This window comes from Sprattus sprattus (assembly GCF_963457725.1).
Source record: "Sprattus sprattus genome assembly, chromosome: 1".
NCBI classification, from domain to species: domain Eukaryota; kingdom Metazoa; phylum Chordata; class Actinopteri; order Clupeiformes; family Clupeidae; genus Sprattus; species Sprattus sprattus.
The window spans coordinates 30,699,132-30,725,177 of NC_137920.1; the positions used below are offsets into that span (position 1 = coordinate 30,699,132).

Here is a 26,046-nt window from a genome sequence, read left to right on the forward strand (position 1 = left end):
CGGAGGAGTAGGGTGTGTGATCGGAGGACTGGGGTGTGTGATCGGAAAAGCCAAGATGCTCAAGCCCAGCTCTGCTGCTTCAGAGTCACTTGAACTGTCGAAAGGCAGTGTCGCTATTCCAGAGTCATTTATGCTTTGAGACATTTCATCTGCTAGAAAAAGAAAAAAAGTAAAAAGACTTTTCATTTGTATTATTTTTAATTAAAAGATAGACACATAACATTTAAGACGACACAGCATGCAATGTGTAAGTTGTGTTCCTATAGATCAGTCATTTGACACCTCACCTGACAGGTGAAGCTTCATGCTTTCACCAACTGTGTTAATTGGCCCCTTCGGATCACTTGTGCTTTGGTCTTCGCTCGTGTCCACTCTCTGACCAACATCAATGTTCCCTTCTGCTTCCGGGTTCAGGAAAAAATCATTCTGGACTCCTATCATTTTTAGAGAACCCCCACATAGGAGTGCCAACTCCTTCAGTTTCGCCACGGAATTGTGGTGATTTGTCGTTATAGCCATTTTGCTCAGCCTTTCAAACACAGGTTTTTTCGCCCCACCGCACTGTAGAATACTACCTAGGTAGTATGCAAAGGCTGACAGGCGTGGTTGTCTCCCTCTCAAGGCAATGGAAGCTGCTGCACAGGTTGCAGCTCGAGAGTGGTTGGTGACGGTTGATAGAATAGAGAAGAGGAACGGTGAAAAACATTTTAGGTCTGCCTCTAAGCTGGACAATGAAAAGGCTTTCAGATCATCGGGAGATGATTTCCGCAGGATAAAACCGTTGTCTGGATGGCAGGTGTGTTTGCATTCGTTGCTTATTAGCTTCAGGATGTGCACCTTTATTTCCTCAGCTAGGTGTGGATGCTTCAGTATTAACTTTGCAGCTGTTGTCCATTTTTTCATATTAATGCTTATCACTATTGGGACTTCTTCTGAATTGCATACCTTGGTAACAGTCTGTGATGGGTAATGGGTGACAACCTGAAATGTAAGATAATGTGTAAGTGTGAATAATTACAGTATAACCTAGTAAGTATAATGTGCATTGACAATACATACAGACTGTTAAATATGGTGACCTCAGATGCAATTGCGGAGCAAGGTCAGTGGAATACTTCCCAACCCCCACAGAAGTGCAGAGCACAGAAGTGGGGGTTGGGACACACTTTTGACCACTAGACAAGTCATTGCAGAGCTTACTCTGTGCCTGGTCAGAGAAACACTGCCCAACCCCCACAGAGGTAGCTGATGATTTGTGAGTTGGCCTCTTTCACTGTAGCCTGGGTGCCATCCGTTTTGCACGCGCTCCACTGATTGCTGCGTTCTCGCTGAAAAAAACGTCTGGGATCGCTCGACCCGGTTTTGTCTGGAACTTGAATATTCGGTCAGAATATGGCCGAGTGCGCTGTCCCTTCCATTTGCGCCAGAGCGGAAAGGCTTCTCTGTATCATAAACATGGCTGACGCGGAAGCCGAAACAAGTTCTAGCTTGATCGAGCAGGCGACCAAAAACAACTAGTGTGACGATAAAAAGAATACATCTATCTGGTATCGAAACTGACTGCTTGTAACCTTACAATCCTTCAGTAGACAAAATGATAATCATAAAATAACCCACTAACCTCTGTCTCGCTAGTTCTAGCGGGAGGTTGTTTCATTCCCTTAGCCGCGCTACTACAAAGCTTTTTCACCGCCATTGATGTTCTTGTGTAGCCTGACGATGTCATACTCATAATTCTAGTCAGAATATGAGTCTGAGACCGGACAATTGGGCTGTGATTATGGGGCGTGTTTCAACGAACCAGGAAAGAAAATTCCTCTTCGCTGAATTGGATACCTAGAACCAATCAGAGCAACGTAGTATTACCATCTGACAGATTAAACTTTTACCTGCTCCCGTAGGAAGGACAGCAAAAACATCTTTTCAATCGACAAATGCCTTGATCGCGTTTCTCTGTTCCTCTTTCAAAATGAATGCGCTGTCAATATCTGCTGAGATATGCCTGCTCACGTTACTTAATTAGCACTCAAGGCTAGAAGCTACCATTAGTTTCAATGATTTTTTTGGCCAACGCGTTAGCATAACCGATCAATAATGGTCTAGAGTGCTTTAGTTAGGACCTAAAATCCTCGGCAACACTCGTTTTGCGTATACACAACTAACCGAGTCAATGTAGACATAAAAAAGTCGTGTAGATAGCTTAAATCATATAAAATATGTCCCACTAAGCTCCCGAGACGGCGCCATCTTTGTTCGATGTATATTCCGGTATATTCTATCTATATCTGTCCATCAACGTATAAAGCCCGCCCTTACAATTTGATTGGTTTAGATTGCGTTTCAACCTTTTTGAAACGTTAAATCTCTCCCAACTAACTCGATTCCAGACTGAATCTCACAGACCAAAAATTTTGTGGGCGGAGTTCAGGCTGGTATCCAGGCTAGTTCTTGTGGGGAGCGTTTTTACTCGCGCCGCCGGATTGTCTGGGACTGTTGGCAGTTGGGTGGGAGTCTGCTGTCTGTGGGATGCGTCCGCGGTTGTCGTTGTTGGCTTGAAAGCTCTGTCGTCGACTTTTTGCCAGGATTTCAGCTGGTGTAAGGCATCCTCGATTTGCTTAACACTTCGGAAACACTTTTTGCACACCCGCTCCTAAGCCCCATCCCTTTGAAGCAAGACAACACCGATCTCGGAAAGCCTCTGAATCAGTGGCCGGTTAGAATCTTGAGACAGGTCAAAAATCTTCCGATAGCCTTGAAGTACTCCATTAACGCGAAGATTGACGCCGCAGAGGCGACAACATTCGGCATAGTTTGCAGGAAAGGGGGTACCTTTCCCTGCTGACTGTACCGACATCCTGCTTCAAGAAATAGTTGTACTCGCGTACATGTGAGAATTTCCCGGCAGATTTCTGAGCCAACACAACAACACGGTCACGTGAACAATACGGCGGTCTGATTGGCGCTCCCCTCATGGTTCATCTCATTACGCGACATCATAACCAGGTCGAGCGAGCCCATCCGTTTTTTCAGCGAGAACGCTGCAATCAGCGGAGTGCGTACAAAACGGATGGCACCCAGGCTACAGTGAAAGAGGCCAACTCACACATCATCAGGTGCAACAAGTTTAACCTGGTAACATTTGCTAACAACGCAACTGGCCTGACTCAAATTCACACTAGACTACCATATCGGCAAATATGACTTAGATGGTTTAATCATAGGTAAATTACACTGAAATTAGGAGTGTAGGAATGCACATGTGTTTATCGAATTGGACAATAAACACGACTCACTTTTTCACACATGAAATACTTGGCAATCGAGGTTATTGCCATAGTCATAGGCTATCATAAGAAGTGGAAATGTATCAACAACAAGCTTACCTGTGTAATGCTTCTGGGCGTTTTTGTACCGGTTGGAGTTGACGGATTGGGGCAGAACTGACGAAAATCCACTGGCCTCTTGGAGGGAGTCGGCTCCCGGACTCTTGTCTCTGGTGCCACAGGTGAACACGCTTCTTCACCCCTGGGCGTCTGGGAGGGAGTAGGCTCCCGGTCTCTATTCTCTGGTGCATCAGATGACGGTTCTTCTGCCTGGTCTCCTTCTTCGTCTGTCCACTTCTTAAACTTGGACATGTCGCGTTCCAAACGTGTTATAAAGCTCGTACATGACCGACACATGCGATACGATTTGTTTGGTGTGTTGTGGAGTTGAAATCCCAAACGGAGAACTTGTTCGTATATGCATTCACTTTTCCATTTTTTCTCAAAAATTTTGACCGTGTTGGAAATTCCTCCGTTTACTCTTAAACACTTATTACAACACCGGCAAAAATCGTTTACACTGATTGTAACTACACAGATATTTTCTTCCATCTTTACTTCTTCCATTGTGCGTGCAGTTGAGTTCTGTTGACAACTATGCGTCGCATAACATACGTCACATACTACGTTGCTCGGATTTGGACAGACCCCTAATAAGTATTCTTCTTATGCTTCTTATTACTTATGCTTTCCTGGTTCGGTTGTCGAGCGGATTTTTCGCGCGTTTACCATACCGGTATATTTAATAGAGGGATGTGTATGGCTTCCTTTGATTACTGGTATAATTGTACATGGAAGACAAACGCCATCTACCAACCCGGAGTGTAATTGTTTTCCAGCAAACCACGTCGGCCTGACTTAAAAATCAAGATTTCCACATTACTTTGAAATATCCAAGATGATTTTGTTGTTTTGAGTTCACCTCTAGTCTTATTTTAAAGGTGCTATTTTAGATTCGTCAACAGCTGATTGAGCACAAAACCATGACTAATTGATGTCTTATGATTCAGTAAAGCTGTTGCTTGCAGTTTTGGACTGATGCAAATGTAGCCAGAAAAAAACACTGAGAATAAAACTATTTTCAGAGCAGATACGATGTTTAATTCAATACTCTGACTGAGATTTATGCAACTTTTGTACAAATGCTCATTTTTAGGGTCCCAGTGTGAACAAGCAACAGACCAGTGGTCAAGTTTACTTCCCATCCACCTTTGGTAGCCTATACATTCCACAGAACAGCCTTAAAGGCAACCAGTACAGTACCAGTACTTTATATAAACATTCAATAAAAAATAAACATTCAATTTCTAGTCTTTTTTACACAAAGTAAGTTTCAATAACTCCATACCATTACATATCGACATTCAAGGAGCAAAGATGAGACGTCGTTGTGTGGTGAGAACTGATAGAAAATCGTAAACAACAACAATCGCCGGTGGGGAGAGGCCATTTTTCCATTGACTGGAATCCTGCTTTATTTATTGTGTGTCACAAAAAATAAAGAAAATGGCGGCGATTGTTGTTGTTATCGATTTTCTATCAGTTCTCACCACACAACGACGTCTAATCTTTGCTCCTTGAATGTCGATATGTAATGGCATGGAGTTATTGTAACTTACTACGTGTAAAAAAGACTAGAAATTGAATGTTTATTTTTAAGCCTCGAAAGTTGAACTGGGTGCCTTTAAGATGACAAGGCCTGAACATTGAAAAAAAAAATAAGATGAATTAAATATTTTATTTATCAAAGATAAAACACTTTCAATGTTTGATAGGAAGATATCAGTAGTATGAGAATAACGAAAACCTGCTACTAAAGCTAGAGAACTTAATGAGGAGTGTTCAGTAAGTCAGTAATTCTACATGGAAGGCAAACGCCATCCGGAGTGTAATTGTTTTCGAGTAAACCACGTCTGTCTGACTTAAAGGCACCCAGTGCAACTTTCGAGGCAAAAATAAACATTCAATTTCTAGTCTTTTTTACACGTAGTAAGTTTCAATAACTCCATACCATTACATATCGACATTCAAGGAGCAAAGATGAGACGTCGTTGTGTGGTGAGAACTGATAGAAAGTCGTAAACAACAACAATCTTTATTTATTGCTGCCACCAATAAATAAAGCAGGATTCCCGTCGGCAATTCTAAGAGTTTGGGTCCACCAGACCCAAAATACCTTCTGTGTAACAAAAACATGAATACCATACAAGGGTTAAGCCTTAACGGATGTGTCATCAGCTCACACACACAGACACACAGACACACAGACACACAGACACACAGACACACAGACACACAGACACACAGACACACAGACACACAGACACACACACACACACACACACACACACACACTCTCACTCTCATGTCAGTGAAAGAACAAAGCCTAATTATGGTCCAAATATTTATGAGTCATGATATAACACTGCTCATATTATCTTATTTTTTTATTTTTTTAAAGGGACATTTGCTCATTATGTAATTGTAGTGATGGACAGAATTACATTATAATTTATGAAAACTGTTACCTCAGGACTCCGGAGCTGCATATATATGGAATCAGATCAATGCCATAAATATTTTGTAAACTGTAATATAGATTTTGTATCTGTAATATAGATTTTGTATCTGTGAAACCATCTACACTTTCAAAACCTACGGATTTCAAATACGAAATGTATCTACACTTTCAGAAACTATCTTCACTTTCAAAATCTATCTACAGATACGGATTTCAAATACGAAATGTATCTACACTTTCAAAAACTATCTACACTTTCAAAAACTATCTTCACTTTCAAAATCTATCTGCAGATATGGATTTCAGTTACGGATTTCAGTTACGCATTACGGATACGGAAACGGATACGGATTTCAAGTACGAGTTACGGATTTCTGTTAAGAATTACAAAATCTTTTTGGCACTGTCTTTACTTCCTTTCTAAAGAGCCAATCAGCGCTTTTGGCAGATTTTCTAAAGCTCCAATCAACACATTGTATCCTGTACTGACTAGCCAATCAGCACTAGCTTGCTGGGAAAGTTGAGTGAAACGGTGTATGCACTGCAGCAGTCGGTGTATGCTGGATCAGAGACCGAGAAATGACACAAGTAAGAAGTCCTATATTTGGAGTTGTTAATAAAGTCATTGTAAAACGCACAATCATAGTCAGTGGTTTTCACTCCACACTTCGTTCTACCTGTTTCAAAGATCCTTGTCGTTGTATGGAAGATATTAGGATCTGCTTTGGTAGCTAACGAAAGCTAACGTTAGCATTTTCGTGACCGATCTCCTATTCACATTTAATTAAGTTAACCATGAACAGTATTCATATGACCCATTATCAAGATGAGAACATTTAGCAGACAGACTGCTATTGTCTTGTTCTCCAGACACATGCAAAGTGATGGTGGGGGTATACCGTTAAGTGCATATGCATCCTCAACAGCTGGATAATGACCAGCCTGATTTCAAAACCACCTTGCAATGTCATTTTCGTTTCTTTTCATCGCACTTTGGGGTAGGCTATTTGAAACCATTTTCTGAAATATTTGAAAACGTTTTATTGTGTATTTTTTTGTGGAAGCGAGTTTTCTAGCGTCTCAGTGGAAGAGATATATGGAGTTCTCGCCACACTTTCATTAGTTTCTATTTGTTAGATGTGGCTGAGACCAATTTCTTAGTTACAATGCGTTCTGCAGCCAAGCGATCTCTGAATCGCCAGAGCCTAAGATTAACTAAATAGTACAGGTGTTCATCAGCCCTTTGGGCCAGACATAAGGCATGCTTGTTTAACTTCCCCCACGCCGTTCGTACACCGAATTGTATTCAGACCGTGCGGGGGAGACCCCAGATATCTCCCTAGGCAGAGCGGTGGCAGAATATGGTTATAACTATTGAATAATGAGCGGGCCAGCAGTTGCCAGCAAGCTAGCGCTGATTGGCTAGTCAGTACAGGATACAATGTGTTGATTGGCGCTTTAGAAAATCTGCCAAAAGCGCTGATTGGCTCTTTAGAAAGGCTGTAAAAACAGTGCCAAAAAGATTTTGTAATTCGTAACAGAAATCCGTATCCCTATCCGTAATGCGTAACTGAAATCCGTATCTGCAGATAGATTTTGAAAGTGAGGATAGTTTTTGAAAGTGTAGATAGTTTTTGAAAGTGTAGATAGTTTTTGAAAGTGTAGATACACTTCGTATTTGAAATCTGTATCTGTAAATACATTTTGAAAGTGAAGATAGTTTTTGAAAGTGTAGATACATTTCGTATTTGAAATCCGTATTTGTAGATAGGTTTTGAAAGTGTAGATGGTTCCACAGATACTAAATCTATGTTACAGATACAAAATCTATATTACAGATTACAAAATATTTATGGCATTGATCTGATTCCATACATATATACGTATTGTGGCAAAGTAAAGAATGAGCTCGAGTCAATGATGGGTTCCAAACTTTTTACTGTTCTCGAACACTCATACTCAGACAAAGATTAGCGGTAAATACAGTAGATTATAATAACAATACATCTACAACATGAACACGGTGACTACCGATCCTTGTTTTTATGTAAACTTAATTTTTACGACCGCATTGTATGTTAGTATATAAGCCATGTCAGTTAACTGTAATTGTAAATCTTAGTTATTTGTGTTGTTTCGCTGATTATTTGTTTCATTTATCACTTATCCTGCTATGAAATGTTCAATGAAATGACACAGAAGGCCTAAGATACTATATTATACCTTTATTCTATAATATTATTATATATGATTGTAATGCTATAACATAATTATTAAACATTTATTGTATTACTTTCAGTTTTACTCTGTTTCAATAATAAATCCGGAGCTTGGGAACTGCATGCTGACTTCGCCTCATTACTGAAAGGAGTTAGAGTTCCTCCTTGGCCTTCATCAGGAGGCAAGTGATGATAAGGGAAGGGATATTCCCTAACCAATATACGAGAAGTCCTCAAACACTTAATTATGTTAATCGAACATCCACTTATACGTAGCTTAAAGTATTAAGCGGACCCTTTTGTCCAAAGTGACTTACAAAACATTAGAATAACACTAGAATTTGCATTTCCTGAAGGAAATACCAGTGCATGAAATGCAAAAGTTAAGAATGGAAGAAGAAGAGTGAACACGGGTCAAAGAAGAAAAGAGAGAAGAGTGAACAAGAATGGCTATGGATAAAGAAAGTAACGAGAGAGAGAAGAGGGAAAATAGTGAAAGAATGAGAGAAAATGGAGTGAAGCAGGGAGATGGAGTGTGAGAAAGAGGAGTCGGAAAGGGATAGAAACAAAAGTGGATGCAGGTTCTACAGAGAGTGGTTGCTAGGTTGTTGCTAGGGTAATTGAGCTAGATGCTAGGGTAGTCATGGTGGTTGCTTTGGTAGTCTTAAGAGGTTGCTATGCTGGTTGCTAGGGCATTGCTAGGGTAGTCAGGTTGTTTGCTATGGCATTTTAAGTGGTTGCTATGCTGGTTGCTAGTGTGATGCTAGATTGTCATAGTGGTTGCTACGGTGGTTGCTAGGTTGTCATTAAAGTAGTGGTTGCCAGGTTGTTGCTAGGGTAATTGAGGTGGTTGCTATGGCGTTGCTAGGGTAGTTATGGTGGTTGCTATGGTAATTCAAGTGGCTGCTATGCTGGTTGCTAGGGAAGTCATGTTGGTCAGTCAGAGAAAGCTGACACAAAAACAGAGTGATCATTAGAGGTAAGGATGAGAATTTTAACAATTCTGATTCCATTCCGATACCTGCTTATCGATTCCATTCCTTATCGGTTCTCTTATCGATTTTTTTTTGGGCAAGGAAACAAGTAGAATCGGGTTAATTTACAATAATTTTCTTTTATATTTTATTTCCTGAATAGATGATGCACTGTATGGATGTATACAGTCACATGTTTTAAATAACCAAAAACAAACCTAAGAATAGGTCTACAAACCCTCAAAGTGGGGTCCAGAGACCCATAGCCTAGGGATCCTTTTCCTTGATGGGGTGCCAGGGGGTCCCAACAAAGAAAATAATTATTTGTTTTGACTATAATTCCAACCATAAGTAGACTGATTTGGTAATGGGTTTCATAAATGTTTTGCAATAGAACATCTAAACTCTCATCAGATGGAGGAACCTGGAACAAAAAAAATAGGGATCTCTGCCTGGTCTAATTTGTGGCAGTCCTTGATATACCGCTGTGCTAAATAGTATTTGTACATGCCAATTACTGTGCTGTTTAAAAAAGTGCCTTCACTTTGAACTAAAAATAAAACTGACATAAACAAACTAGAAAATGCATTTCCTAAAGGAAATACCAGTGCATGAAATGCAAAAGTTAGGAAAGGAAGAAGAAAAGAAAGAAGAGTGAAAGAAGGAAAGAAGAAAGGAAAGAAGAGTGGAAGAAGGAAAGAAGAAAGGAAAGAAGAGTGAAGAAAGGAGAGAAGAGAGCTGGACAGAAGAGTGAAAGAAGGAAAGAAGAAAAGAAAGAAGAGTGAAGAAAGGAAAGAAAGGAAAGAAGAGTGGAAGAAGAAAAGAAAGAAGAGTGAAGAAAGGAAAGAAGAGTGAAAGAAGGAAATAATAGTTGAAGAAGGAAGGAAGAAAGGAAAGAAGAGTGAAAGAAGGAAAGAAGAAAGGAGAGTGAAGAAAGGAAAGAAAAGTGTAAGAAGGAAAGAAGAGTGGAAGAAGGAAAGACGAAAGGAAAGAAGAGTGGAAGAAGGAAAGAAGAGTGAACAAGAGTTAAAGAGAAAAAGAGAGTGAAAATATTGAAAAAAGGAGATAAAAATGGAGTGAAGTAGAGAGAATGAGTGTGAGAGAAAGTAGACTGAGAGGGATAGAGAGAAAGATGGAGAGATGGAGAGAAAAAAAAGTAGAGAATGGAAGGTGTCTTAATGTTCTTAGTTACAGTTAAATTGAGAGGGACAGAGAAGAGGTTCCTTGGATTTGGCGCAGGTGTCAGTGAAGCACAGGTGCAAGCCAGTTTAAAGACCCTATTATGATGTCATAATGGCCCAATGTAAGTCAATGGGAAAATTTAGATCCGTTTTTATTTAATATCTTAAAAAGTATAAAGTTTAGAAAAGTGAAAAATACATAGCATAAGTGTCCTTTACAAGACCTACGCAACAAAGTTTGAATGAAGTTTCTACGTTAAGCGGTTCGGGCTTCTTCTTCTTCTTACCTTTTTCTGCGATTAATTCAGCTCGAACCGCTTAACTTACAAACTTCGTTCAAACTTTGTCGCGTAGGTCTTGTGAAGGACACTTATGCTATGTATTTTTCACTTTTCTAAACTTTATACTTTTTAAGATATTAAAGAAAAACTAATATCAATTTTCCCATTGACTTACATTGGGCCATTATGACATCATAATAGGTTCTTTAAACTGGCTTGCACCTGTGCTTCACTGACACCTGCGCCAAATCCAAGGAACCTCTTGTCTCTGTCCCTCTCAATTTAACTGTAACTAGGAACATTAAGATCCCTTTTTCTCCATTTTTCTCTCTATCCCTCTTACTCTACTTTCTCTCACACTCCATCTCTCTTCTTCACTTTATTTAATCTCCTTTTTTCAATATTTTCACTCTCTCTTTATCTCTTTATACAGAGCACTCTTGTTCACATTTTTCTTTCCTTCTTCCACTCTTCTTTCCTTCTTCCACTTTTCTTTCCTTTTTTCACTCTTTCCTTTTTTCTTTCCTTCTCCCACTCTTCTTTCCGTCTTTCACTCTTCTGTCTTCTCTTCTTTCCTTCTTTCACTCTTCTTTCTTTTCTTCTTTCCTTCTTCCACTCTTCTCTCCTTTCTTCACTCTTCTGTCCTTTCTTCTTTCCTTCTTCCACTCTTTTTTCCTTCCATCACTCTTCATTCCTTTCTTCTTTCCTTCTTTCACTCTTCTTTCCTTCTTCAACACTTCTTTTTTCTATCCTTCTTTCACTCTTCTTTCTTTTCTTCTTTCCTTCTTCCACTCTTCTTTCCTTTCTTCACTCTTCTTTCTTTTCTCCTTTCCTTCTTTCACTCTTCTTTCCTTCGTCCACTCTTCTATCCTTTTTTCACTCTTCTTTCTTTTCTTCTTTCCTTCTTCCCTTCTTTTTATCTTATTTCCTTGTTTCGCTCCTTCTTCCACTCTTCTTACTTTTCTTCTTCCTTTCTTAACTTTTTTTTCATGCACTGGTATTTCCTTCAGGAAATGCATTTTCTAGTTCTTATTATTCTTTTTACCGACTTCTGCGCTTAATTCAGCTTAACTTGCTTAATTCACTTAATTCACTTAACTGCGCTTAATTCAGCTTAATTTAGAAACGTAATTCAAACGTTGGCGCGTAGGTCTTGTAAACGACACTTATGCTATGTATTTTTCACTTTTTTAAACTTTATACTTTTTAAGATATTAAATAAAAACAAATACAAATTTTCCCATTGACTTACAATGGGCCATTATGACATCATAATAGGGTCATTAAACTGGCTTGCACCTGTGCTTCACTGACACCTGTGCCAAATCCAAGGAACCCCTTCTCTCTGTCCCTCTCAATTTAACTGTAACTAGGAACATTAAGACACTTTCCATTCTCTACTTTGTTTCTCTCCATCTCTCCATCTTTCTCTCTATCCCTCTCAGTCTACTTTCTCTCAGACTCAATCTATTTTCATCACTCCATTTTTATCTCCTTTTTTCAATATTTTCACTCTCCCTTTATCTGTTCATCCAGAGCCACTCTTGTTCACTCTTCTTTCCTTCTTCCACTCTTCCTTACTTTCTTCTTTCCTTCTTCCATTTTTCTTTCCCCTTTTCCACTCTTCTTGCCTTTCTTTTTTCCTTCTTCCACTCTTCTTTCCTTCTTCCACTTTTCTTTCCTTTCTTCACTCTTCTTTCCTTTCTTCTTTCCTTCTTCCACTCTTCTTTCCTGCTTCTTTCCTTTCTTCTTTCCTTCTTTCACTCTTCTTTCCTTCTTTCACTCTTCTTTCTTTTCTTCTTTCTTCTTCAACTCTTCTTTCCTTTCTTCACTCTTCTTTCTTTTTTTCTTTCCTTCTTTCACTCTTCTTTACTTTCTTTTTCCACTCTTCTCTCCTTTCTTCACTCTTCTTTCCTTTTCATCTTTCCTTCTTTCACTTCTTTCTTTTCTTCTTCCTTTCTTAACTTTTGCATTTCATGCACTGGTATTTCCTTCAGGAAATGCATTTTCTAGTTAACGTCATCATCACCCGTAGTACTCAAAAACGCTACATTCCTGCGAAGTTATTGCATGCTGTATGAACAAATGTTTTGGCATAATGCTAGTATTTCCCCCCTTTGAACGAAATAGACGTTTTGAAAGTATTGCAAGTGGCCCTGTGGTCACCTTTTCACGTGAAATATAACTAAACTTTTGAACAGCTCTGCCTAGACGCCATGTTGGCTGCAGTCTGAACAAAACAGAGCAGAGCTGTGTGCGCGAGAAATCATCACGCTTGCGCAAATGGCACCTACATCGATAGCGGAATCGAAAAGGACTTTGGTTAACGATTCCAAAGAATCAGTCCACTGGGAACCGGTTCTTTACAAGAACCCGTTCTCGATTCCCTTCCCTAACAAGAAGTAAGGAAAGAAGAGTGAACACGAGTGGCTATGAATAATGAGATAAAGAGAGAGTGAAAAGGGAAAATATTGAAAGAAGGAGATAAATGGAGTGAAGCAGAGAGTTGGAATGTGATAGAGAATAGACAGAGAGGGATAGAGAGAAAGATGGAGAGATGAAGGAACAAAAAGTAGAGTAAGGAAGGTGTGGTGGTTTTAATATTCAGTTATACAGTTGAATGGACAGAGAGAAGAGGTGCCTTGGCGTCAAAAGAAAAGAAGAGTGAACAGGAGTGGTTATGGATGAGATAAAGAGAGTGAAGAGGGAAAAAATGGAGTGAAACAGAGAGATGGAGTGTGAGAAAAAAGTATAGTAGTAGAGAGTAGAACGTAGAGAGAAAGAGAGAGGGATAGAGAGAAAGATAGAGAGATGGAATGAAGCGGAGAGATGAAGTGAGAGAGAGAGTAGAGTAGTAGAGAGAAAGTGAGAGGGATAGAGAGGAAGATAGAGATAAAAAAAACTAGTGCATGGAAGGTGTCTCTTAATATTCCTAGTTATACAGTTGAATAGAGAGGGACAGAGAGAAGAGGTTCCTTTGGGATCTTGGCGCAGGTGTAAGTGAAGCACAGGTGCAAGCAAGTTTAATTACCCTAGTATGTTGTCACAATAGCCCAATGTAAGTCAATGGGAAGATCTGTATTAGTTTTTATTTAATATCTTAAAAAGAATAAAGTTCCAAAAAATGAAATTTGAATGACGTTTCTGGGCCATTCTACCGAATTGGTGCAAAGTCAGGTCGGAAATATTTTGATTTTTTTATGTTTTATTCCCAAAACTTTGTCCGAATGTATATTGTACCATATCTAAAGTACACTTATCTAGTAAAAGAACAGTCAATTTTTATATTGTATTTTCAGAATGTGTTGGAATGTTTTTCCTCTTCCAAAAATTGTCACTACCGAAACATCACATTTACTATAGTAAAAAAGTATTATTATTGACCTGTTCAGATTGTGTTTCCTTCCCTTCTCTGAAGAGTATTTTTACAAATATTTCTTGAAGGTTTTCACAATGAAATCCATAAAAATGAATTTTTTACCAAATTTTCAAGTTCAATTTATACAATTCATCAAAATCTAAGTGCAATATTTCTTTGTAAAATGCTAAATACTGATCATATTGATTCCAGAGTTGTTCATTGATGAAATTGAACATACATTAATCCAATCAGTATCATAACATTTTAGTTGATTACTCAATATACTTAATTTTTTACAAAACATCCTGTGTTTCGGTAGTGCTGCACTGTTTCGGTAGTGACAGCCAGTGTTTCGGTAGTGACTGCACTGTTGGATGGATGTTCATTTCTCTCCCAAAATCTTCCAAAAGGTGCTCTGGGCCGCCCTTTAGTCCACACAACACATTTATTTAAAAATGATGGGATTGAACTACTTACCAATTCATTTTGTCACTACCGAAATCATCTGGTCACTACCATATGTTTCGGTAGTGACTGTTTCGGTAGTGACAATTCTAGCTAACTTTAAGCATAAATAAAGAATTCTAACAAGCACACGGCATGCAAACACATCTTTGAAGAGGTGAACACACATACAAACATAAGATTTTCCATGAAACCCCAAAAGGTTTACTTAATTGAAGAAAACATGCGTTTCGGTAGTGACAATTCTTAAGGTTACACGTCGATTTTCAGACTTTGGAACACATTTATATAAAAACTATGGGATTTAGCTACTTACCATTCAACCATGAGGGTCAGAGATGCAGTGTCACTGCATGGTCAAAAATGCAGAGTCGTGGCTAAAACACAGGCTCAGCCAATGGACTAAAACTCTTGTGTTTCGGTAGTGACATGAAAACTAGGGACATGATTTTTTGAGTATAGAAAATTGATTTAAAAATTAAACCCACAATAAATCTAAATATTCCAAGTTCTGTTTCAACCCAATCATAAAGATCTTTGAAATTAAATCATTGAAAAAAATCTAAAAAAATTGAAAAGTGTTATTTAAAGGCATTGAAATTTAGATGTCAGGGTTGGGGACAGCTACTTCCCAATAGAAAGTACCCTATAAATGATGATTTTGTATATATTTAGCTTATCACTATCTCATGTAATGCATTGGGTTTGTATAGACCATAACATTTTCTAATTAAATATCTATGCCTAAATACCTAATTGTTTTGTAAATAGTTTTTATTGTTGAGGGACTGCATATTACACGAATTCGGTAGAATGGCCCTTCTACGTTAAGCGGTTCGGATGAATTAAGCACAGAAGTTTGGTACAAAGAAAAAGAAGAAGAAGAAGAAGAAGAAGAAGCCTAGAAATAACAATACAGGGCATTTTATACACCGTAATAATAAGTATAAGAAGCTTAGAAATAACCATACAGGGCATTTCATAAACTGTAATAAGAAGAATAAGAAGCCTAGGAATAACAATACAGGGCATTTCAACCGAGTGTGAGGTTGATACGCCAAAGCCGAAGTTTGATATTTCCCAGCATGAACAAATGGTCAAGGTACTGTATGTTAGAGGCCATGTTCATTTGTTTCATAAAACAATTGAGTGGAGTGGAAACTGTGGAAACATGTAAAAAAATTATTAAATTAAAATAATCAAATAAGAGTTCAGATACATAAGTATTTATTGTAGGGTTAACCAAGCCTTCCTATTACATAGTGGCAGCTTGTGTGTCCTTATTACCAAATACGCACCCAATACATAAACACTCAAACATAACAAGAAAACACTTAATTGAATACTCAATTGAACATTGAATAAGGTTAGAACTTGATATAACCGGAACGACTTGCAAATGTAATGTCACAGGTTGTGTGACTGTTCAGCTGGCATATTCTAGCCCCCATGTTAGCGTTGTAGACAAGACTTTGTAGACAAAAACACATTGAGTGATAAACCATCATGGTTTGGGATAGCTTAACAGTGAAATGCTGTGTTCTCATATGATTCTGGTGATATAGCGTGTTACTATGCAGGTTTGATGCTGCCCACCCTTTGGTCCAGGTTTAGCCTGTATGCAGACATAATTGATCAAATAAATGTGATACGTTTCAACATCACAAAACATTTACATTACATTGTATCCAATACATTTACTTTGACTACATTCTATCATGCTCTTGTTTATGTGCTGTAAACTGGGACTATGTGTATTTTGGGCATGTACCTTACTTTTCATGTGATGTTCATTAAGAGGCCTTGACCCGTACCAGCAGGTTCAAGAACAGCTTCATCCCTGCGGCTGTCACCCTGCTGAACTCTGCTCCACGGGGGTTAGCCCCCCCCCACCCCTTCTCACACCTCCCCCTGTGACGGTTCTCCACCCCCCCCCCCCCCCCTCCAGCAACTGAACATTTGCACTAGACTCACTTCCCCCCCCCCCCCACCCCTACCCTGGCTTGACTGCCACTCACCCTCCTCTAGCCATTGAACATTTGAACTATTCTTCACTTTATTGCTATTTTGCACTTACTGATTAAATGCTAAACTGCATTTCGTTGTCTCAGTACTTGTACTCGGTACAATGACAATAAAGTTGAATCTATTTCGCCTATGGGCTCAATGAATGATAGACCTAAGGGAAGAGAATGTTGAGCGAAAAATATCAGTGCCATATCTGCCTGTGCTCTCTCTCTCTCTCTATCTCTCTCTCTCTCTCTCTCTCTCTCTCTCAATTTCAATTTCAATTCAGCTTTATTGGCATGACAAAAAAACACAATTTGCATTGCCAAAGCATTCTTGTAATACATATAATAATATAATAGAACTCTCTCTCTCTCTCTCTCTCTACCTCTCTATCTACCTCTCTCTCTCTCTCTCTCTCTCTAGAAGAGCCTTGCATTACAAAAATGTGCAAAGCATACGATATAGTGCTGCAGGTGGAATCTGCTACTTCCACTACTTACAAAAGAACACTAGAGGGCGCAGTGTGCACACAAATCATGCACAACAGTCAAAGGAAGAAAAAATGTGTCCGATCTATATCACTGGCCTCTATCTCGCTCTTTACCAGTCATGCCTCAAATAAGGATCTAAACTGTAAAAAGACAGATTAGTTGTATTACGTTTTGATTTTTTTAAAAAACTAACAGCCCATAAGTAGCCTATAAACACTAAGCTCAGAGCTGTATCACCAATCTTGGCTTTTAGTATGCAACCCCTCCCAGGTTGGATGCACAGAAAGTACTTTAGACAGAACAATATGATGGATTATTTCTCATTTTAAAAGAAAATGATTAATTCATCATTTGCAGGAACAACTGCCACCTGTCAGCAATTGGTGCTTATTCATCACTGCACCCCATTGCAGGCATAAATGGAATACTGTCCTTTAGAGTCTGAACACAGCCTTCATTGTGTGTAATATGACATATTCATAGCATGTATAGACTGGTGGTATGGCCTCTTGAATCATAACCAAACAAAATAATCCAGTCGAAAAAATGTACCATAGATGTACTCTTTAGGAGCTGTCCATGGTACTGGACGCCCAGCTGTTCGTGGTCTAATTCGGGCTAATTCAAATTCATGTTTTTGGTCTATACATTGAATATGGTCATAAAACAAGAAATGATGAGGTCAGTCTGTATGGCTTAGGCAGCCCTTTAGTGCCAAATGATCAAATAAACTGAACCCCACCGAAATGTATTGGGATCCTTGCTGACTTGCCCATGCATATTTGAGCAACACATGGACAGTTGAGAAGGGAGTTACGCCCCTTACCTCATATGAGTAAGCGCGCCCACGTCTGGAGAGGCTACGTGCCCGCGCAGCTGCAGTCCCATTGACAGTTCCATTCCTCCCAGCGGCGGCAGCAGCAGTTACAGTAGCCGCGCCGATGAGAGAGAGAGAGAAGGAGAGAGAGAGAGAGAGAGAGAGAGAGTGCGAGAGAGAGAGGAGCTCGACACGGACTCCGCCTTCCCGTCGTCCATCGCCGAACCCCAGTCAGGTGGAAGGGACATCACGGTTCATCCTGCTAATGCCGGAGTCCCGCTGTTTGCGTCGTCTCCTCTCCTGAAGATGGGTTTCCCGTAACTGGAGGTGGAGGGGAGGAGAGGCGGGGGTGGGGGAAGCGAGATATGAAAGGAGGAAGAAAAAAAGACGACCAGACACATAAGCACAATCGTGGGTGCCCGCAACCATGAGAGGTTTGCACTATTCCCAGGAAGCGCTGCTACATCCGTGGACCATGTCGTGAGGTGTGGCTGCCGACGCTTCGGATACTTCCAGTAGACACGCCGAGGAGGGCGAACGAAAATGTCCGCCTCAGTGGGGCCCCAGGGCGGTCCTCGCCCACCCACCGCGCCCGCAACATCCATGCCGGATATACCGGACCTAAGTCACCTCACGGAGGAGGAGAGGACAATCATCATGGCAGTGATGGTTCGGCAAAAGGAGGAAGAGGACAAGGAACAAGCCATTTTAAAGTAAGGGCAGCACCTTTCCATTTCATGGGCATCTACACCCACCCCTACCCACTCAGCCATCCATTCATAAGTGTAAGGTTTGTGTCCGGAGGGCAGCCAAGACGGATTTCGCCTTTTCGAGTCTCTTGATCACATATGTTGCCAGTATAGCCTATGCTACGAGTTTCTCTGATTTGCGTCCCAACACATCACACTGTCTTTTGTCATCTATATAGCCTTGAGCGCTTGCACCCGCTAATCTTGCGCCGGCTTTAAAGATCGTAAGGAGTAGCCTACCTTAGTGGGACATTAGGATGATAAAACTCATATTGATAGCACTGACACAAGATTTGCGTTCGTTGTAGACTATTTTAATGCTGTTACATTAACACTGTGTAATGTATTGGGACTATATGGTCGCTTCCGAAGCTGCGAGCTGGGGTGTCATATACGTCTGGGTTTGTGTGGCTACTCCTTGAGCTCAATCGAGGGGATGGGTTCCTTGTGCACGACTAGGGTAGCTGGGAAGCGTGATCATGAATAAGGGAGTTGCATGGGGTCGAGCCGGTTACAGGTGGGGAGATTCGGGGTGTGACAATGAGGAAGATGTATGAATCATACCTTCCTCACGACTCGCCCTCTTCTTTCTCTCTTCAGCACGCTACATGTCTCTTTCTCACACATAGTCTCTCCGTCTCTCTCGTCACACACACACACACACACACACACACACACGCGCGCGCGCACATCCGCACACACACGCACACACACACACACACACACACACACGCACACACACACACACACACACACACACACACACACACACACACACGCGCGCGCGCTCACTGACGTCCACAGCCACTGTCATAATCTAATGGAAAGGCCTACACACACCGCACACGCATGCGGCCTCCACGACACGACGCACGGAAATTTGAACGAACACCGTACTGGTTGATGCCAGAGATGAGCTCATCACATCTGCCAACACTTGCCATCTCTTCGAATGATGATGCTGAGCGGAGAGGGGAAGTAAAAGACTACACTTCCCACAATAAATCCGTGGTGCTGAGTGTGCCGGGTGTGGTTGCCACTGGCAGTATGTGTGTACATGTGCTTGCCGGTACTAGATCGAGCTTAGTTAGAAACGAGCTAATTACTGACCAGTGATGTATATCCGGTGAGAAACTGAGCTAGCATTTATGTGTAGTCTTTCCTGCCCGGCGTGAAATGACCACAGCTAAATGTTGCGTCACAACCATGAATGATTTACCTTTTACCGAATGAAGAATCTGAAAAGGTTTGTTAAATAGAATCCAGTCATACACGATTTCAAAGGCAGCACTGCAGTATTCTATGTTCACGTTTGACATAAATATTTAGCCTACTGACTTGAATGCCATGTGATGTAAATGTGTACTGGCACTATATATCTTATGACTATACAAAGAACACCCTAAACAGAACCTTTGACCCTTAAACACCCCGGGTTTGTACTGTATCACCAGCATAGCAGAACACGTAGTCTATGTAGTCTATGGACGTATGTACGTACGTATCTATGTATGTGCATATGTATTGCACATATGAATGAAATACATGCTCCTAGTTCTTAAACATAAGACTCCAGACTCACAAGTCTGTCTTTATTGTCTTCTTTTTGTTTATTCTGATTCAGACTTCATTCAAGAGAGAAATGGTTCTATTCAGTGTTCTTTGGCAGGTTCAGTAAATACAGCCATCGACGCTGGCACCATAATTTCCCCCGCAAAACAAATGGTCTATTTGTACAAAGCTACACTCAACATCTAGGAGACTGCAACACCCTTTACTGATACAAGCTTGCAGACCTCAAAGGATAGACACACATTCAATATTTTCTCCATTACTTATATGACAGAGGCCATGCCAATATACACAGAAGACTGACTGTAGGACTGTCGGCTTCTAAACTGTTCTGGTGTTTCTCTGGAATAGATGTCTACCCTTGCTAGAGAGACCATTTCACATAACGGATGCCGGCCATAGCCGACTTAGGCAGGACTAGAAGGACTTGGCTGTAATTCTCAGTTATTGAGTTAGTCATACTTTTTACTACAAGGTGACTGGCACATCCTGATGTCCTATTTCATTCCAACTGTGAAAATACTTTCTCTCTTTCTCTCTCTCTCTCTCTCTGTCTATATGAAGGTGTGAGTGCAAGAGATAGAGGTGAGAGGGGTGTGCATGTATATGGGAGAGAGAGAGAGAGAGAGAAGGAGAGAGGGGGGAGAGAGAAAGAGACAGAAGGAGAGGGAGAGAGAAGGAGAGGAGGGTGTTGAGACTGAGGCTGTTTCTGAACTTTTGAGAGGCACTTCTGGCGTCTGTCAGTATCACGGACAACACCACGGAACACGCACACCACAATCCACATACAGTACTGTCCTCATATTCAATCCACATAGAGAACTGTCCTCGCATTTAATCCACATACAGTACTGTCCTCATATTCAATCCACATAGAATGCTGTCCTCGCATTCAATCCACATAGAGTACTGTCCTCATATTCAATCCACATAGAATGCTGTCCTCGCATTCAATCCACATAGAGTTCTGTCCTCGCATTCAATCCACATAGAGTACTGTCCTCATATTCAATCCACATAGAATGCTGTCCTCGCATTCAATCCACATAGAGTACTGTCCTCATATTCAATCCACATAGAGTACTGTCCCCGCATTCAATCTCACATTTAGGGTTCCCATCAAATCCATCAGTGTGAAGTTTATCAATGCCTCTGAGGAACGGTGGAGACAGGGACAGGGAAGTTCAAAAAGCATATTCAGATGTGATGGCCAACATCTTGTCCTTTAATATTATCGCACATTTAACTCACTCTGCTTGCAAATTAATTGGCTTTCCTCTGTCAGATGCTTAGTGTATTAAATCAAAAAAATACTCCATCACTCCAGGGAAAAGTGTTCTACTCGGAACAATGACAAAAAAAGTTCCCTGTAGAACCCTCAGCGATGTTGAACATAAGGAGTTTGTGGCCTCCAGTATTCAACTGAGGACTTTATAGGCACAAGCCAGTTAAGAAGAACTAGAAAAGGCTGACACCAGCTGTAGCCAGGTAAAGGTAACCTGGAAAAAGGCTGATATCATGACTCATGACACATTTCATATGCAATGACTTGACCTTTTATGCCTTTATTTGATTGTGTATTTATATACAGTACTGACATTCATCCTTTTTTTCTGATAAGCCAGCATAACCGTAAATATTTTAATGACAACATTTTGAAGTTGAACACTGCTCTAAGCAAGAAATGATCCAACAAAAACCCTTCACTAGTAGGTTTCAAGATTAAGCGTGGTCCACAAAAGTACATTGCTGTTGTAGGAGTGAGGCTGTTTTAAGCTTTGATCTTTAGTACCTGAACCATCAGTTTCTCTTTTCGGCTGTCCTACACCTACACTGCACGTGCGTCTTGTATATTCTCTCTCTCTTTTGTAGATGTCTTCCTCTCCTTGTCACATGGCAAACATATTTGTACTGTACTCTTAAAGTAACACTATGCAACAATTTGAAACTTTTTAAGGTATCGTTTTATAGGCAACTAGTTTTGGTACCATCCTCAAATTCATTTTGATAGCATATGGCCGTGTGAAGGACAGATTAACACCTGTGTCTTTCCCACTAGCCCTCCAGGATATGCAATATGTAGTTCTGTGTTCCAGGCTGGAATATCTCGCAAAAATGGAAGAAAAGCTTTCACAGCATGACATTGCCAGTTATACTGCCAAAAGACACCAGTTAGTGTGTTGGCAAGCTTCTTTCAGTGCTAACTGGGCTGTTGGTGGTGTTTGCAAGGTTTTTGCATGCCTTTTAAGTAGTTAGCTTGCTAGTGTTCGAACATAACTCATTATTGCTGCTTTAAATTCATCCAGTAAATTTTTGAATTAGTCTTCCAGATAGTTCTTCCTGTTCGATAGGGTTCCATGGAGATAGTAAGCTGGCTGTGTTGATTGGCAATGGGGTTGTACCATGTGCCTTGTGAGACCCGTGCAGCTGTGGGAGGTCAATCAGGGAGCTGGCGATCACCGTGGCAACATGTGTCCTTCAGTGGGGAAACATTATTGTGTGTGTGTGTGGTAGAAGATACCCCCCCCCCCCCCCCCCCCAATCCGGATAAGGCTGGGCCCTGGGAGTGAAGCACCTGTACAAGCAAACCTGCTCTGTGTTCAGCAGATAGTGTGTTCAGATCGAGCGCTGGAGCACTGGTAATCAGTACATACAAGCACACATACTCACATCATCCTCCTTATCCCAATCACACACACACACACACACACACACACACACACACACACACACACACACACACACACACACACACACACACACACACACACACACACACACACACACACACACACACACACACACACACACACACACACACACACACACACACACACACACACACACACACACACACAAACAAACACACACACCACACACACTTAGGAATCTTTAATGCTTTCAGTAGCATATTATCCCAGGTGATGCAGAAACACTCGACTGCACCTGTAGAGACCTACTTATGAGGTAAGTTTAGGAACAGGGAGAGAACCTATGGCAGCTGAGCACACACTCTGCATTACACTGGGTGTTTTCCCATGTCTCTGAAGAACCCTTTGATATGTGTCCAAACACATACCCTGCACCGTAATATATACTCTCACACACACACACACACACACAAACAGATAAACACACACACACACACACACACATATACACACACAAACACACACACACACACACACACACACACACACACACACACACACACACACACACACATAAACACACACACACACACACACAAACACACACACACACACACAGACACAAACAAACACACAAACACACACACACACACACACACACACACACAAACACACAAACACACACACGCACACACACACACCACACACACACACACACGCACACACACAGCATACTATGTTTTTGCATGAGGCATTGCCACAACAATTTTCTTTAAAATGTTTTACTGTACACTCATTGTCTGCTTATGTTGAAGGTGCCTTATCACTTTTTGCTTTTGGATTGATGGAATGTCTGCAAGAGGAAAACTGACCAAAAGACACATGCACACAGTGTCAATCTTCCATTATAGGAAGGGTATGAAGTGATGGGAAGGAGATGGGAGGAGGTGGAGGAGGAGGAGGAGGAGGAGGAAGTGGATGACATGGGAGTTTTTAACAGCATTAGTGGATTGCATGAATGAGACAATTCACTCCATGAGTTGGATAACACTGCACTCTTAGCACTCTGCATGCCCAGGCCACCCCTCAAGTGCCCCTGGTGACTCTAAGGAGACTCTCCTGTCCCCGCGGGTGTTCCCCAGCAGTGCTGTGAGAGAGAGAAGGAGGCAGAGACAGGGAAAGAGAGAGAGAGAGAGAGATGCCTTTTGGCCTGCTTGATTTTTTAATTTTTTTAGGCTTGCGCTGAAGTAAATATAGAGTCCCGTGTGAAATATGAATGAGCTGAGAGATTTGGTGGACAAGAGACAGAGGGGGGGGGGGGGGGGGGAGTGAGAGAGAGAGAGAGAGAAAGATATGAATGGCTGGAGAGAGAGAGATGGATAGAGGGAGGGAGAGAGAGAGAGTACATCAGGTATGACAGCAGAGCAGTGGGTGAAGGAGGGAGGGAAAGTCGTAGAGAGAGAGCGAGTGCATGAGAGAGAGAGTGTGTGTGTTTGTGTGTGTGTCTTTGTGTGTAAGAGAAAGAGAGGGATAGAGAGGGAGAAACACATTAGGCCTGCTGAGTGGGATAAAGTCGTGACTAGGGGTGTAAAAAAGAATCGTTTTGCATCGATGCATCGATCCAACAGCCGACGATACGAAGCATCGACACGTCCACAAGAGTATCGATTGAAAAAAAAAAAAAAAAAAAATTTTTTTTTTTTTTTTACTTTTTGTTGCTAGTGCACTTTGATGAGTATTTTTATTTTATAGTGAATGAAGTAGGCCAACAGGGGTATTTTTTGTTACCATTTGCTGATACTAGTGCACATTTGCACTCATTGCTCTGATTTTGTGGAGCATTGTCATTTTAAATTGAATTAACTACAGGCCTATTTTTTGTTACCGTTTGCTGCTAGTGCACTTTTGCACTGATTTTGTTGAGTATTGTTATTCTATAGTGAATGTGGTATAGGCCTATTTTTGTTACTTAACACTTTGTACTTTGTACAGTACTTTTTGATGCAAGGCCTTTCAGAATCTATAACAGGGGCATTATTATTTTTCAGTGAATGAGGTTGTCAAAGGCCTAGGTGGAGTACAACTTTTCTACTTCTGTTATTGGCTGTTGTTTCTCAAATAAAATGCATAACCATATAACAGCTTTCATTGATTTATTTCAAATCTGAAACATTGTCTAGCCTGTAAGGTAAAAAAAAGAAAAAATTAATCGAATCGAATCGAATCGAATCGAATCGTATCGTGGTGTATTCATGAGTATCGAAAATAATGGAATCGTTGGGTCAGGAAATCGATACTGAATCGAATCGCCATGATGGGTGTGATTTACACCCCTAGTCGTGACAGGTGTGGTCCAAAGCAACATATAGTCCTATAGCATAAACAACATATAGTCCTATAGCATAAACAACATATAGACTCTAACGCATACAACATATAGACTCTAACGCATATACAACATTTACACTCTAACGCATATACAAAATATAGTCCTATAGCATAAGCAACATATAGATTTTAACGCATATACAAAGTATAGACTCTAACGCATATAAAAAAATTTAGACTCTAACAAATAAACTAAATATAGACTCTAACGCATATACAACATATAGACTCTAACGCATGTACAAAATATAGACTCTAACGCATATACAAACATATAGACTCTAACGCATATACAACATTTAGACTCTAAATCATATACAAAATATAGACTCTAACGCATATACAACATATAGACTCTAACGCATATACAACATTTAGACTCTAACGCATATACAAAATAAAGACTGTAACGCATATACAACATTTAGACTCTAACGCATTTACCAAATATAGTCCTATAGCATAAACAACATATTGACTCTAACACATACAACATATAGACTCTTTAGCATATACAACATATAGACTCTTTAGAATATACAAGGTACAGTATAGACTCTTTAGTTTATACAACATATAGACTCTTTAGCATATACAACATATAGATTCTATCGCATGAACAACAAATAGACTCTAATGCATAAACAACATATAGTTCATGTACAACCTATAGAGGGCCCTATGTCTGCTGGCTTGCAAGAGCAGCACTCACTTAACCTCAGACTGGCTCCAGAGATCCAGAGGTCTGTGGTGAACAAGGGGGCATCCACCGACCTCCTCCCTACGCACAGAGCCCGACCGTGGGAGAGAGATAAGTTGAATCAGGGCAGCAGTGGAGGGGTCTGAACTTTCCAGGGTAGAAGACAGTGTTGTGGGCTCATACTGTGTTTAAAGCAAATCTGAATGAGAGTACAACGGGATCACTCTGAATCTCATCTTTATTCTGAAGAAGTACTTTATTCTGCTTACTAAATTGACGACAACAATACTGTTAATGCTACATTCAACCATATTCAACTAGACTATATTTAACTAGAAACCTG

General features: G+C 40.6%; 1 protein-coding gene across 1 annotated transcript in view; it reads left to right on the top strand.

Moving 5' to 3' along the window:
• Nucleotides 1–18,186: 18,186 nt before the first annotated feature.
• Nucleotides 18,187–26,046, top strand: part of rims1b (regulating synaptic membrane exocytosis 1b) — a gene marked incomplete at both ends in the record, with an annotated part of 73,603 nt that continues 65,743 nt past the window's right edge. Inside the window, one exon of the mRNA XM_080843439.1 lies at nucleotides 18,187–18,356. Coding sequence (XP_080699565.1) covers nucleotides 18,187–18,356 — 170 coding nt within the window. The remainder of the gene's footprint in view (nucleotides 18,357–26,046) is intronic.